The following is a 14,468-nucleotide window of genomic DNA, read 5'->3' on the forward strand; positions in this document are numbered from 1 at the left end:
TTAGAGCTAGGCCACAAAATGGTCACTATTAATAAAGAAGGAGAAAAAAACCTAATCTGAGGCTTTGCAGGGATTCCAGGTTCTTGCTATGTGTCATCGCTTGTCCAGTCTGTGGCATTTTTATGAAGTGACCATAATGAAAGTCAGATTAAACGCACAGGATATATACATTTAATCAACAGCCATTGGAGTCTGTGGTGCTGGAACAGTTATAAGAGCCCCATGAATGCAAATTTATTGCAAAAGAATCCAAGGGGTGGGGAATGAATGTCTGCTGAATGGTACTACCTGACACGGGGACACCAAAAAACTTTCCAGAGTGAGTGATTTAAGTGTAAGGTTTGGCTTGTAAAGCTGCCAGCTGCTTGGTTTCAAAACTTGAAACATTTCCAAAACATTGGATGAGGCACTTTATATGTGCACTAGAGTAAATACTCTGGTTTTACTGCCAATTTAAATGTGCTCAGTTTACAGTAATGAGCTTGTATAGGCATTACCTTGTTTATAGAAAGTGGAACAGGAAGAAATGAACATTAACCATTACCAGTAGCAATTCCCGTTGCCTTCTGCCATATCACTGATGGCAAGCAAAGTTTCTTCCAATTTGAGAATATGTCACAACTGACATTGGTGTGTACTTGGCTTTAATGCCATGTTGCTTCAACATGTAACAGAGTAACAAATGCTGTAATCCACTGTGGCTCTGATAAGGCTGCTCAGACCAGTTGACTGTTGGGTTACTATTTTTCCTAGAACAGATGTGAAAAGCATTCCCAGATATGGGAATCATGGGACAGTAGAGTAGGTAGGTACCCTGATTATACACAATTGAGTTTATTTTAGCCAGGTCTGTTTTCTACAAGCAAATCAGTAATGTGAGTCATTTATTTTCTCCTAAACAAATTATTTGGCTGCGTTTTGGTGCTCTACATGGAAGCATTGGCCTTTATCTTTGGGGATGACTGGCACAGGAACCCCTTTAGCCCTTTCGTACTCTTGAGGTCATATACTGGAGACAGACAGATATATTTAGCCTGAAAGACATAATTTGCTCAGCCTGGAAAAGAAAGAAAGTATAGAAATCTAAGGAGATGTTAGTGAGCACAGTGCCTAGAAGGGAGTAGGCACTCAATAAACATTGTTGAAGGAGATAAGAAAAGAAGGGAAGAAGGGAAGGGAGGGTGTTCAATAGGAAGATACCATGGAAACCCATATTTTAAGAGACATATCCCCATGAGTTCAGCTGTGTTTAGAATCGACTTCTTAAAACAAAAAAGTCCCTACTGATCGCCAGGGACTCCTTGTCTTTATTTCTGCATTTCTTTGCGTGGCTTCTGAGAACCTTTTGGCCCAAGTACACGTACTTATGAATATCTGGATTATGCTACCCAAGGAATACCACACTTCCCCTACAGTATAATTCCTTTTCCATTGCGTGGGATACTAGCGAAATGCAGAAATTGACCAGAACCACCAGCACGGTATATGTCTGCAAATAGTAGGATTCTGATGATGCAAGTATATGGCTATAAAATTGATCTTATGACACAGACTATGCATGTTTTCTAGCTGGTCTTGCCTTAAGTGCTTTTTCTAACAGTATTTTCATGGTGCAAAAAGAAAAGAAAGCTAGTCATTCAGCACTGAATAGTTCAAAATATTGAATACCTGAACTTTCATGACAGGTGAGCTCTACCTCTATCTATTTTCCCTGTCGTACCTCTCCCTTTCCCTCCATCCCCACCTCCCTTCATCCTTGGTTCCCTTCTCAGTTCATTGTTTCTCAGTATGAAATCAGTAAGGCTTATTTTTCTTAGTCTCTTCTATTCAAACAGAACTGTATTTTTAAAAAATAAATATGTTTTCTAACACTATTTTTCAATATTCATTTCCTTATCTTTTAAAAGTCTCCTCTTCTTGTCTCCTCTACAGTATTTTTCACTCCTTTAATTGCTGCTATTAAATGTGATTAGTTTATATTTTAAAAATTCTTCTCTCTTTTCTCGTGTCTTCCTTCTTTATATGACTCTGTTTGACTAGGTTTATGTTTTTCTGACCTATTTACTCTGACTGTGAGTTTTCATGGCTTTTTTGGCCCTGCTTGCCTGAAGGTACCCTGCTCACTCTGAAGACAGTGCTGTGGTAGAGGCCAGTACTGAGAGTGCTGGGGCCCTCAGCCACTGGAGCTACTTGTAGCGTCCGGGGACTTTAGGTGGGAAGGAGAGAAGCTACACTTGTATTTCTTCCTTCTCTGTCACACATCTTCAACCCTGGTATCAGATAATCTTTGAGAGGAGCTGAAGTCAAGGAGGAGGGACTGATGAGGCCAGCTGAATAATTTTATTAGGGATAGAGTTTCTTTCTTCTACCTTATCCGTTCCCTACCCCAGGTCATACTCCCTCATTATTTCTTGTTTCCCTGAAGTGTTCTTCTAACATGTCAGCCCACACCAATATCTCCCTTCTCTGAAGCAAACTCCTGCAGTGCTTATCTCTACCATTCATCTTGGCACTAAATCATAGAGTGTCTTAACATTATTTAACTTTCCTGAAAGTAATCTTGTCTTTGAAGCATGATTATAAGCCCAAGGACAGCAGAGTACACATCTTCTGTAGATTTTCAGTGGTACCTATAAACAGCTCCCTGTTTAGAATAGGCCTTTAATGAACATTTTGCAGTTGTTTTCTGTGAAATCAAATTTCTGCTCAGCTATTCCTTTCCCACTTAATTTGAACTCAGGCTGTTTTTGTTCTATCAAACCTGTTTCACAGAGGAGGATTGATAGGGTTTAGCAGCTCCCTCAATTTTATGAAGTGGTTGCATTGCAACTTAGAGCCATTAACTCTTTTTTAGACTCTTCTTTAGATTATTATTTTTTAATTTACATCATTTAAAAGATTAATAGTTGCTGCCCAGGATTTCCACTTTGGGCATTAAACTATCATATTCTAAAGGATCCTTCAATCACGATGCAACTAGCTCTTGTATGAATTCATGTGTGTGAGTAAATACATGTACTTGAATTTCAGTTTCCAATGATTTGTTGATAGTATATTGATCTTGTATCCTGGGACTTTGCTAAATTATACTTCTAGTACTTTTTTGGTAGATTTCTTAGGAATTTCTACACAATCATGTCGTCTGAAAATAAAGAAAAAAACTTATTTTATTTTCAATCTTTTGGCCTCATAATATCAGATATTATTACAATATTAAATAGAAATAGTGGGAGCAGCTATCCTTGCATATATTATTTTTAATGTATTGCTTACTTAAAAGAACAGTGATCTGAAAACAAATCAAGGGGCTGAAGGAAAATGCAAAGGCTGAGTTTTCTCTAGAAGCAAAATGCCAGTACTAGTTCTAGGAATAGTAAACTAAACCTCCATCCAGCAACAGCAGAATACACGTTCTTCTCAAGTTCACATGAAGCATTCAACCAAGTTAGATCACATTCTGGGCCATAAAGCACACTTTGGCAAAATTGAAAGCATAGAAATCATATAAAAAATATACTCTCAGATTACAGTGAAATTAAGCCATAAATTAATAACAGAAAGATAACCTGGAAAAATCCCAAAATATTTGGAGATTAAACAACACATTTCTAAATAACACATGGATCAAGGAATAAGTCTCAAGATAAATTAAAAATATTTTGAAATAAATGAAAATACAACTTATCAAAGTTGGTGAGATGCAATGAAAGAAGTGTTTAGAGGGGAAGTTATAGCACTGAGTACATATATTAGAAAATAAATAGTCTAAGCTTCTACCTTAACAAACGAGAAAAAGAAGAGCAATATAAACCTAAGTCAAGCAGAAGAAAAATAATAACAAATTATACCAGAAATCAGTGAAATTGAAAACAGGAAAACAATAGAGAAAATAAATGAAACCATAGGCTGGTTCTTTGAAAAGATCAATAAAATTGATAAACATCTAGCCTGGCTAATAAAGAGAAAAAAAGAGAAGACACAAATTACTAATATCAGAAATGAGAGAGAAGTCATCATGGACGTTAAAAGGATAACAGAGGAATATTATGAGCAACTCCATGCTCACAAATTTGATAACTAATGGGCAAATTTTTAAAAAGACATTCTACTAAAACTCACACAAGAAGAAATAGATAATTTGAATAGCTCCATATTTATTAAAGAAATAGAGATTATTGCTAAAAAACTTTCTCACAAAGAAAACTCCAGGCCCAGATGCCTTTGCTGGTGAATTCTACCAAATGTTTAAGGAAAAAATAATGCCACTACTACATAAACTCTTCCAGAAAATTAAAGAGAGAGAATACTTCCCAGCTTATTCTTTGAGACCAGCATTACCCTGACACCAAAACCAAAGACATTACCAATATATATTTAAAATCCCAACATCTACCAAATTGGCACCCAGTCCTGAAATAGTCATCGCTTCTTGCCTGCCCCTCCATGGTTCTTTTGATTGTAAGTTATCCTGACCCAGGACTTAGAGTTTAAATGGCCTCAAACCGTACTGCTTGACTTTCTGCTTCCTGGTTCCAGGTGTTTGGACCCAAGGGCAGTCATTTAATTTACATCTGAAGACTGGCTTGAAAAGATGTACTGGAACCCAATCAACTGCCGTTCTCCTGAGATTGACCTAAGAGACACAAAAGGAAGGAATAGTTGATGGTGAGAGCTGAGGATGGAGACTCATACTGGCTAAGCCTGGTTAGACCTATACCTGTTTAAGAAATTGAATCAGTAATTAATAACCTCCCCCATTAAACATCCATCAGTCCACATGGTTTCAGTGGTGACTTCTACCAAGCATACCAATCCCTATAATCTCTTCCAGAAAATAGAAGCAGAAGGAACACTTCCTAATTCATTTTATAAGGCCGGCATTACTCTAATACTAAAACCAGAAAGACATTACAGGAAAGGAAAACAACAAACTGATGTCTCTCGTTAACATAAATACAAAATCCTCAAAAATATTAGCAAATAAAATCTAAAAATGTTTAAAAGGTATTATATACCACAGCCAACTGGAATTCATTCCATGTGTACAAGACTGGTTCAGTAGTCAAAAATCAATTACTGCAATCTGTCACATCAACAGGCTAATGAAGAAAAATCATGTGATAATATCTATACATACAAAAATAGCATTTGACAAAATCCAACAACCATTCATGTTAAAAACTCTCAGTAAACCAGGAATAGAAGGGAACTTCCTTAACTTGATGAAGAACATCTATATGAAACCTATAGCTAATACCATACTTAATGGTGAGGAACTAGATGCTTTCCCTCTGTGACTGGGAACAAGGCAAAATATTCTCTCTTCAATGTTGAGTTCCTATTCAACATTGTACCGGAAGTCCTAGTTAATACAGTTAAGATAAGAAAAAGAAATAAAAGGTATACAGATTGGGAAGGAAGAAATAAAACTGTCTTTGCTTATGATACGGTTTCTATGTAGAAAATCCCTAGAATTGACCAAAAAAAAGAAAAACCCAGAAAAACAAAAATAGCCTCTGGAATTAATAAGTGATTATAACAAGGTTGCATGACACAAAGTTAATATACAAAAGTCATTTGCTTTCCTATACACCAACAATGAACACTTGGAATTTGAAATAAGAAAGACAGTGCCATTTGTATTGCCACAAAAACGAGAAATACTTAGGTACAAACCTAACAAAATATGTACAAGATCTTTATGAGGAAAAATGTAGAACTCTGATGGAATTAATTAAAGGAAATCTAGATAAATGGGGAGATATCCTATGGATAGGACAACTCAGTATTGTCAAGATGTCAGTTCTTTCTAACTTGATCTGTAGATTAAATGCAATCCCAGTCACAATCCTGATAAGTTATTTTGTAGATATCAATAAACAGATTCTAAGGTTTATATGGAAAGGCAGAAGAGCCAATAATATTGAAGGAGAAGAAAAAAGTTGTAGAATCGACATTACCCAACTTCAAGACTTACTGTGAAGCTACAGTAATCAAGACAATGTACTATTGGTAAAAGAATAGACAAATAGGTCAATGGAATAGAATAGAGAACCCAGAAGTAAATCCACACAAATATAGTCAATGATCTTTAACAAAGGAGTAAAGGCAGTAATTGAGAAAGGATAGTCTTTTTGACATGGTGCTAGAACTAGACATCCACATGCAAAAATGAATCGAGACACTGACCTTGCACCTTTCACAAAAATTAGCTCAAAATGGATCATAGACCTAATGTAAAATGCAAAACTATAAAAATCTTAGAAGGGCTTCCCTGGTGGCGCAGTGGTTGAGAGTCTGCCTGCCGATGCAGGGGACGCGGGTTCATGCCCCGGTCCGGGAAGATCCCACATGCCGCGGAGCGGCTGGGCCCGTGAGCCATGGCCGCTGAGCCTGCGCATCCGGAGCCTGTGCTCCGCAACGGGAGAGGCCACGACAGTGAGAGGCCCGCGTACCGCAAAAAAAAAAAAAAAAAAAAAATCTTAGAAGATAGTATAGGAGAAAATATAGGTGACCTTGGGTTTGGCAATGAGTTTTTAGATACAACACTAAAAGCATGATCCATGGAAGGAAAAAATGATATGTTGGACTTCCTTAAAATGAAAAACTGATCTGCAAAACGTACTGCAAAAGAGAAAAGACAAGCCACATGCTGACAGAAAATATTTGCAAATCACATGTTAGATGAAGAACTTGTGTCCGAATTATAACAAGAACTCTAAAATTCGGCACTAAGAAAACAACTCAATTAAATAATGGGCAAAAGATCTAAGATTCCTCACCCGGGAAGATACACAGACAGCAAATAAGCATATGAAAAAATTCTTGACACCATATGTCATTGGGGAATTTCAAACTAAAATGAGGTGCCATTGAACATCTATTAAAATGGCTAAGATCCAAACAAAATGAAACAAAACAAACCTGACAACACCAAATGCTGACAAGGATGTGAAGCAACAAGAGCTCTCATTCATTGCTGGTAGGAATGCAAAATGGTACAGTCACTTTGGAAGACGGTTTGGCACTTTCTAACAAAGCTAAGAATAGTCTTGCTATGTGATCCAGCACTCTCCTAGGCATTTACCCAAATGGGTTGATAATTTATGTTCACACAAAAACCTGCATATGGCTGTTAACAGCAAATTTATTCTTAATTCCTCCAAACTGGAAGCAACCAAGATGTCCTTTAAAAAGTGAATGGATAAACAGACTGTGGCACATCCATAAATGGAATATTATTCAGCATTAAGAAATAATGAGCTAGTAAGCCGTGAAAAAACATGAAGGATGCAATATTTTTTATGCATTGCATCCTTAATGCAAATTGCTAAGTGAAAGAAACCAGTCTGAAAAGACTACCTCCTGTAATGATTCTAGCTATATGATGTTCTGGAAAAGGCAAAATGAAGGAGACTGTAAAAAGATCAGTGTTTGTCAGGAGTTTAGGGGGAACAGGGAGGGATAAATTGGTGGAGCACAGGATATTTAGGGCAGTGAAGAAACTATTCTGTGCTAAGTGATGATGGATACATGATATTATGCATTTTTCAAAACCCATAGAACTGTATAACACAAAGAGTGAAGCCTGATATAATCTATGGACTTTATCAATACTGGTCCATCAGTTGTAACAAATGTACAACACTAAAGCAAGATATTAAAAACAGAAGAAACTGAGGAGGGGAATAGCAGGTATATGGAACCTCTCTGTACTGTCTGCTCAGTCTTCTGTAAACCTAAAACTGTTTTAAAAATTAAAGTATTAAGTTTTAATACAGAAACAAAAAGACCACGCAGATTTGAAAAAGAACAAAGCAGAACTTTTAGAAATAAAAATATAAACATTGAAATTAGCAGATTAGACCCTAGTAAAGAGAGCTGAATGATAGATCTGAATAAATTATTCAGCTGCAGCACAGAGGAAAAAGGAGAACAGAAACAAATGTCTTTCAGTAGAGGGCTGATTGAATACATTAAGCTACACCCATGCACACACATGCATGCGTGCACACACGCACCTATATACATACACACAGAAATACACATTGGAGTCCAAAGAAACCATTAAAAACGTCTATAGCATATTGTTAACTTTTTAAAAAGCAAATTCTAAAGCTCATGTACAATTGATCTTGTTCCGTAAAATTGTGTGTGTGTGTATATCTGCCTACAGACAAGTCTAGAAGGATGGTCATGAATATGTAAACTTTAGTTATTTCTGGATGATGAAATTTGAGTTGATTTTTTACCTTCTCTTTGCTTTCCTGTATAGTTGGAATTGTTCAGAAGAGTATTTTTTCACACATTTACAAACACAACAAAGCTATGTTTACATAAAATATTTTTAAAAAGAGATGGAAAATATGAATGGTTAAAGACATTGAGGATGGAGTTGGAGTTCCAGAGCAGAGAACAGAAAGATTGATATAAGGAAATGATGATAGTGATTAAGAATATCCAGAAATTATAAGAGACAAAAACTCAGAGATGCTGCAAGCACAATGCTTAACTATCAAAATAAAAAAGAAATTGATAGATAGACATATTGTGATGAATCTTAAAACACTGAGACAAAGACAAGATCTGAAAAGCAACCAGACAGAAGAAGCAAATCATCAACAAAGAAATGACAACCAGAGACTTACAGCAGAGATTTCTTGTAAACACCATTGCAAGATAGAAAATATTGGAATAATATTCTCAAAGTATTGTGAGAAAATGATTGTCTTTCTAGAATTGAGTAACCTTCTGGGAGTATCTTTTGAGTATGAGGGTGCAATAAATATATGTTCAGAATTGAGACTTTACCCCAACAAATATTTACTAAATGAAATTCTAAGAAATCATGAGAATAAAAATTTTTAAATCTTATTAAATATAAGGAATCCTTCTCTGTATAAAATAATAATTTTATAACATGGCCCTGGAGAAGAGTGATTAGATTTTGTGTTCTAAGGCCCTCGTAATTGTTTGGGAGGAATGTTAAGATATATATTAACTTTATACTTAATTTTCTTAGATATGCATGATAAAATATCGTGGATAATCAGTGAAAGAACATGAAAGATGTTCATGTTCTTGAAAGATGTACGTGTTCATGTACATGAAAGGTCATGTACAATTTCCAAACCAATAAAAGAGGGAAATTATAAAACAAACAACAAACATTAATCAAGTTGAAAAAAGAGGCAAGATGGGAGAAGACAGGAAGTAAAGTAAAGCAAGACAAATAAAAAGCATTAAGTCCAAATATTACACGGTACATTATTTAACACAAAATATGATCACAATAAATACAAATGTATTAAACTTGCCAGTTAAAAGACACAGATTTTCATATTGAATAAAATAAAACATAGCCATACATCATTTAAAGGGACACATGAAAATAATAAAGATGTAATTGAGAGAGAGTAATATGATGGGAAAAGATCTATCAGGAAAATACTAAAGAAAAGCTTACATGGCTTTACTAACATTAAACAAAATAGTCTTTAAGACACAAAGCTTCATTAGTAATAAAGAGGGTCACTTCATATTGATAAATGGTTTTGTTTTATCAGAGAATCTAATAGTTCCACTTAAATTCACTAATAAAATAACCTAAAATTTATAAGTATAAAAATGATAGAGCTAAGGGATATATTGACAAATCTACCACCAAAGTGGGAGATTTCAACACAGCTTTCTAATTATCAGTAGGACAAGCAAATGAAATGTTAAGAAAGATCAGTTTCTCCCATTACTGGTGATGTTAACTTTGATCACTTGATTAAGGTGCTGTCTGCCAAGTTTCTCCAATGATAAGTTACTATTTTCTACTTTGTCATTAATAAGCATCTTGAGGGGAGATACTTTGAGACTACATAAACATCCAATTTTTCATTATACTTTTACCCACTAATTTTACCATCCATTGATGATATTTGCCTAAGCAATCACAATTGTGGGGTTTGACACATTGGTGGTAATCTAATTCCATCATTCTTTGACAGCTATTAGTTTGAATTCTACTGTTAAGAACAGCTTTTCCTTATCCCCCATTTATTTATTCATAAAAAATTTATGTCATTTTGGACTCTTGGATGCCTTTTTTATTCTTTGGGTAATGATCCATTACTATCACTATTTGTTTTGTTGCTTAAATTGTCCCAGTATTGGCCATTGGGAGCCCCTTCATGTTGGCTCCTGTGTCCTTTTGATATGTCCCCATCAGTTTCTGAGCATGTACTTGATTTCTGGCACCATAGTATTCCAGGATCATCTTGTCCTTTCCCTCTAGAGCCCTGAGATATATTGTTTTTTAAGGAGCCCTGGTCAGAGAAGAACACTTTAGACAGCATTCAAAACTTTTGAAATTGCTCAGAGAAGATGAAAACCTTCAAGTATTTTGGAGGAATTTGCTTTCCTTTGTTTTTTAAGTGTCATAAGGCTAGGTCTATAAGAAATAATAGTATAGTAAAACTATCAAATATTTTAATGTTTGGCATACCAGGAAAAATAGTCATCACATTTACCATCTGGGTCCAATGGAGGCTATAAAGTTTTAAAATAAAGTTATTTTATGAAAAATTTAGAAAAGTGAAAGTAAAGAGACAGTGAAAACAACAGAACAAGAATTTAAACATAACAAAACCAATTTTTCTTCCATATTTTCCTGGTATTGGAGGTATATGTACATGAAGTGAGCAATGGCCTTTGAATACAACTAACTACTCATCAGCCATCATGTTTGAAACTGGAAATATTTATGCCATAAATACTGATTGCAGATTTTAAACACATCTCTTATAGGTTATATCTTACTCTTACTTCTGGTTCTTCTTGCATTTGCATTATCATAATGTAATACTGTTGAAAACTTTGAAGGCTCATAATTTTGTAGAAGAGAGCATGGCCATTTTTGTTCCATAATTACAAAAGCATTTTCATTTTTAGTTTTATAAATGTAAATTAGATTGATCAATCCAATGAACTTTTTAATTTCTACGTAATATCTGTACTCCAGTCACCTTGGTGTATACCCCTACCTTCAGCATTTGTCCATTTTTGAGTCACATCAAGTAAATTTTTACCCACAAATATCATGAAAGATAAAAGAATTCTTACATGTTCTCTTATCAAAACAGGATGGTTTTAAATTATTAAGTCCTTCCTATTAATGACTAGTTGGGTTAGACTGTCATATTTCCTTTTTGTATTGATAAGTATCTTGTTTGCTCTCTGATTATTAATTTGGAGAAAATGCATTTATTTATCCTAAAGACTTATAGTCCAAGATTTTGCTTATACAGTCAATTTCACTCTCATCAGCAGTCTCTAGTGTTTCTGTCTCTTTGCCTTCAGCTTCTGACTCATCTAACAGTTATGAAATGTCTTTTTCTATTAGTTTTCTTCTCTTTCTCATTATGGACAGAAATGAAAAATTCTGAATTCTTAACTGTGTTCAGTGAAAGGTAAAAAGAATATGACAAAGATGGTGTCTCCACACTTCTTTATTTATACCCTTTTGAGACATAATGCATACTTTGGATAATACAATAATAAAACCAAAGGATGATGAAATAGTGGGGATGTGTTTATTCATTTCTAGACAGTTCCATAATGTTTTTGTTTCTTTATTATTTTAAGGTGTTTTTAAGCACAGTTGGAAATAAGTGATGAGTGATGAAATAATTCTGAGAATGATGAAATTAGCAATATGTTTCAAGATACAGGAAAAGCTCACTAAGATCCCATAATGTATTTTAGATTGATAAAATGATCAGTGTACTTAAATGATAACAGTAAGAGAATGAATTTTATTCTATTAAAAAATAAGTAATTTTTCTCTTTGATCTTTGGAAGACCTCTAAGAAACAATAAAAGTCATGAAATATCAATCCTTACATACATTTAGAACTGTTCAACAAAGAAGCTTAAAACTATAATTGGATCTGATGATGTTCCAAGGGTTAAGAAGTTTCAGTCAAATAGTGAATAAAAGGAATAAGGAATATTGCCAAGACCCATTCTCCTTTAAACCTGATAATCTCTGGAAGTGAATCTTTAATGAAACTAACCTCTTAATTTTTTTCTTTTGCTACCTTTGAGATCATATTGTATTTCAAAGGAGTGTGCAGATTTGATGAGCTGTGAAATGATAGGAAATTTGTTAAATGGAGTGAAAAGAGAACTAGATCAGGAGTCCAAGAACTATAGATCTAATTTAGGCTTGGACATAACTAGTTGTGTTTCTTTGGGCTGAGCAGTCCTGGAAACCACGGTGTAGTGGAAAGAGCAGCAGACTTTGAATCAGAACCATGATGAGAACCTGCTTCTTCGGACTTTTAACCTCTCCATTTTTTCATCTTCAGTTGAGATAATAAAATCCTGCCATTAGGGTTGTTGTGAGTATTTAATGAACTACTAGAGACTGTTGACCCTGGAAGGCTGGAACTCTTAATCATCTTTGCCTCTCCTGTTTCTAGAAATATCTATGCATTTATTGAATACATTATGCAAGTGAATACAGTATGTTAAGCATGTTTAGACATTCATAGTGAAAACTTTAAAAAATTGTTACTCAATTAGAAGGTCACTGTGTTTGTGCTCAATACATTTGTATTAAGTGCTTTTACAGGTTTAAGGTCTTCCCGCCCGCCCCCCCCCTTTATCTTAAAAAGCCTTCAGGAAAAGAAGACTCGTTCAACACAGACTCATTGTTTTATCAAATCAAGGAAAAAGCAAAGCTTTGGCATAATCTAGAACTTAATTTTTTAAATTGTAGATCTACACTCAGCCTCGTCTGTGATTATTAAAATGCCAGGCAGTAGTAAATCAGTTTATCATTGTGTTTGTTCTAAACTGACTGACTACTGAATGGTTCATAGGTTCAGAAATTTTCACTGTTGTGCCATAATTTTTTTATTTTATTTTATTTTATATTTTTGCGGTACACGGGCCTCTCACTGTTGCGGCCTCTCCCATTGCGGAGCACAGGCTCCGGACGCGCAGGCTCAGCGGCCATGGCTCACGGGCCCAGCCGCTCCGCGGCATGTGGGATCTTCCTGGACCGGGGCACGAACACGTGTCCCCTGCATCGGCAGGCGGACTCTCAACCACTGCACCACCAGGGAAGCCCCATAAATTTTATAGAGTAAAATATCTTTGTGTATTCTTTGGGCTTTCATAGTCCAAAAATATTAGTTTGGATTTCTCTCTTAATATCAATAAAAATTTTTTAATGTTTTTGCCAATATTTTCCCTCCTTCGTTAATGCGTATCTTACAAATCTTCTGAGAAATTGACTTGAATAATTTCTTAAACCATTTCTTTGCCTTTTTTTTTTTTTTTTTTTTTGCGGTACGCGGGCCTCTCACCGCTGTGGCCTCTCCCGTTGCGGAGCAACAGGCTCCGGACGCGCAGGCTCAGTGGCCATGGCTCACGGACCCAGCCGCTCCGCGGCATGTGGGATCCTCCCACACCGGGGCACGAACCCGTGTCCCCTGCATCGGCAGGCGGACTCTCAACCACTGCGCCACCAGGGAAGCCCTCTTTGCCATTTTAATATAATCTTTATTTCCTATATAAAGAAACCAAGGCTCTTAAACCATTTCTTTGCCATTTTAATATAATTTTATTTCCTATATAAAGAAACCAAGGCTCTTAAGAAGTCCTAGAGAGACCCATTTGAAAGTTATAGACCTTTTCCCTTTGCTGAGCCACATAGCCTACCCAGCAAAAGGAAAGAAATCTAACTTGGATTTACACATGTAAGTTGTTTAACTCACCAGTTGGTTTGGTCATAGTCATTGCTCAGTTCAGGATCTGACTATAAATTAGGCAAATGCTTATTCCAGCACCCTTCAGATTTCCTTGTGAAGTCACTTATTCCTCTGACAGAGAAACTAGTAGCTAAGGCTGGATGACTGTCAGTTTGATCCACGATCTACCCTTTTGGGATATTGGCCAGAGCTTGGACTATAATAAATACTTCCTCAATCTCAGTGTGTGGTTTGTAGGTATGTGAGACTGTCTATCCTTCCTTCCTTGTTTAACTCTCTGAGTAGTTGACAGGTTCACTAAAGGTAAGAATTATATTTAATCTTTGGCTGATGTTGAGTTAAAAATATCACAAAGGAAATTTCTGAATTGGGGGTGAGGCTGGACTGCATAATGATCTAGGGTTTCTTGTAACACTTCAAATTCTATACTTTAATTATATAGCAGCAAGCATACAGAGCCAGTATTACTACTGTGGTACTTCCATATAATATGGCACCATTGACTGACTTCCTGTCACCTGTCTCATGGATCCCATTCTGTTGTCTACTCCCTTAGATTTTTATTAACAATGAGTGGCAGAACTCGGAGAGTGGGAGAGTGTTCCCTGTCTATAATCCAGCCACAGGAGAACAGGTGTGTGAAGTTCAAGAAGCAGACAAGGTATGTTTGTCTTAGAAAAAAATTTCGTATGAAATAAC

The 14,468-nt window shown here is 35.7% G+C and overlaps 1 protein-coding gene across 3 annotated transcripts in view; it reads left to right on the forward strand.

The window, feature by feature from the left end:
* The window catches only part of ALDH1A2 (aldehyde dehydrogenase 1 family member A2), a 204,009-nt gene that overhangs the window by 129,667 nt on the left and 59,874 nt on the right, over positions 1-14,468 (forward strand). For all 3 annotated transcript variants that reach the window (XM_032624455.1, XM_032624457.1, XM_032624456.1), the window contains one exon: positions 14,326-14,430. In XM_032624455.1, coding sequence (XP_032480346.1) covers positions 14,326-14,430 — 105 coding nt within the window. The remainder of the gene's footprint in view (positions 1-14,325; positions 14,431-14,468) is intronic.

The sequence above is a fragment of the Phocoena sinus genome, chromosome 2 (genome assembly GCF_008692025.1).
Source record: "Phocoena sinus isolate mPhoSin1 chromosome 2, mPhoSin1.pri, whole genome shotgun sequence".
Classification (NCBI taxonomy): Eukaryota; Metazoa; Chordata; class Mammalia; order Artiodactyla; family Phocoenidae; genus Phocoena; species Phocoena sinus.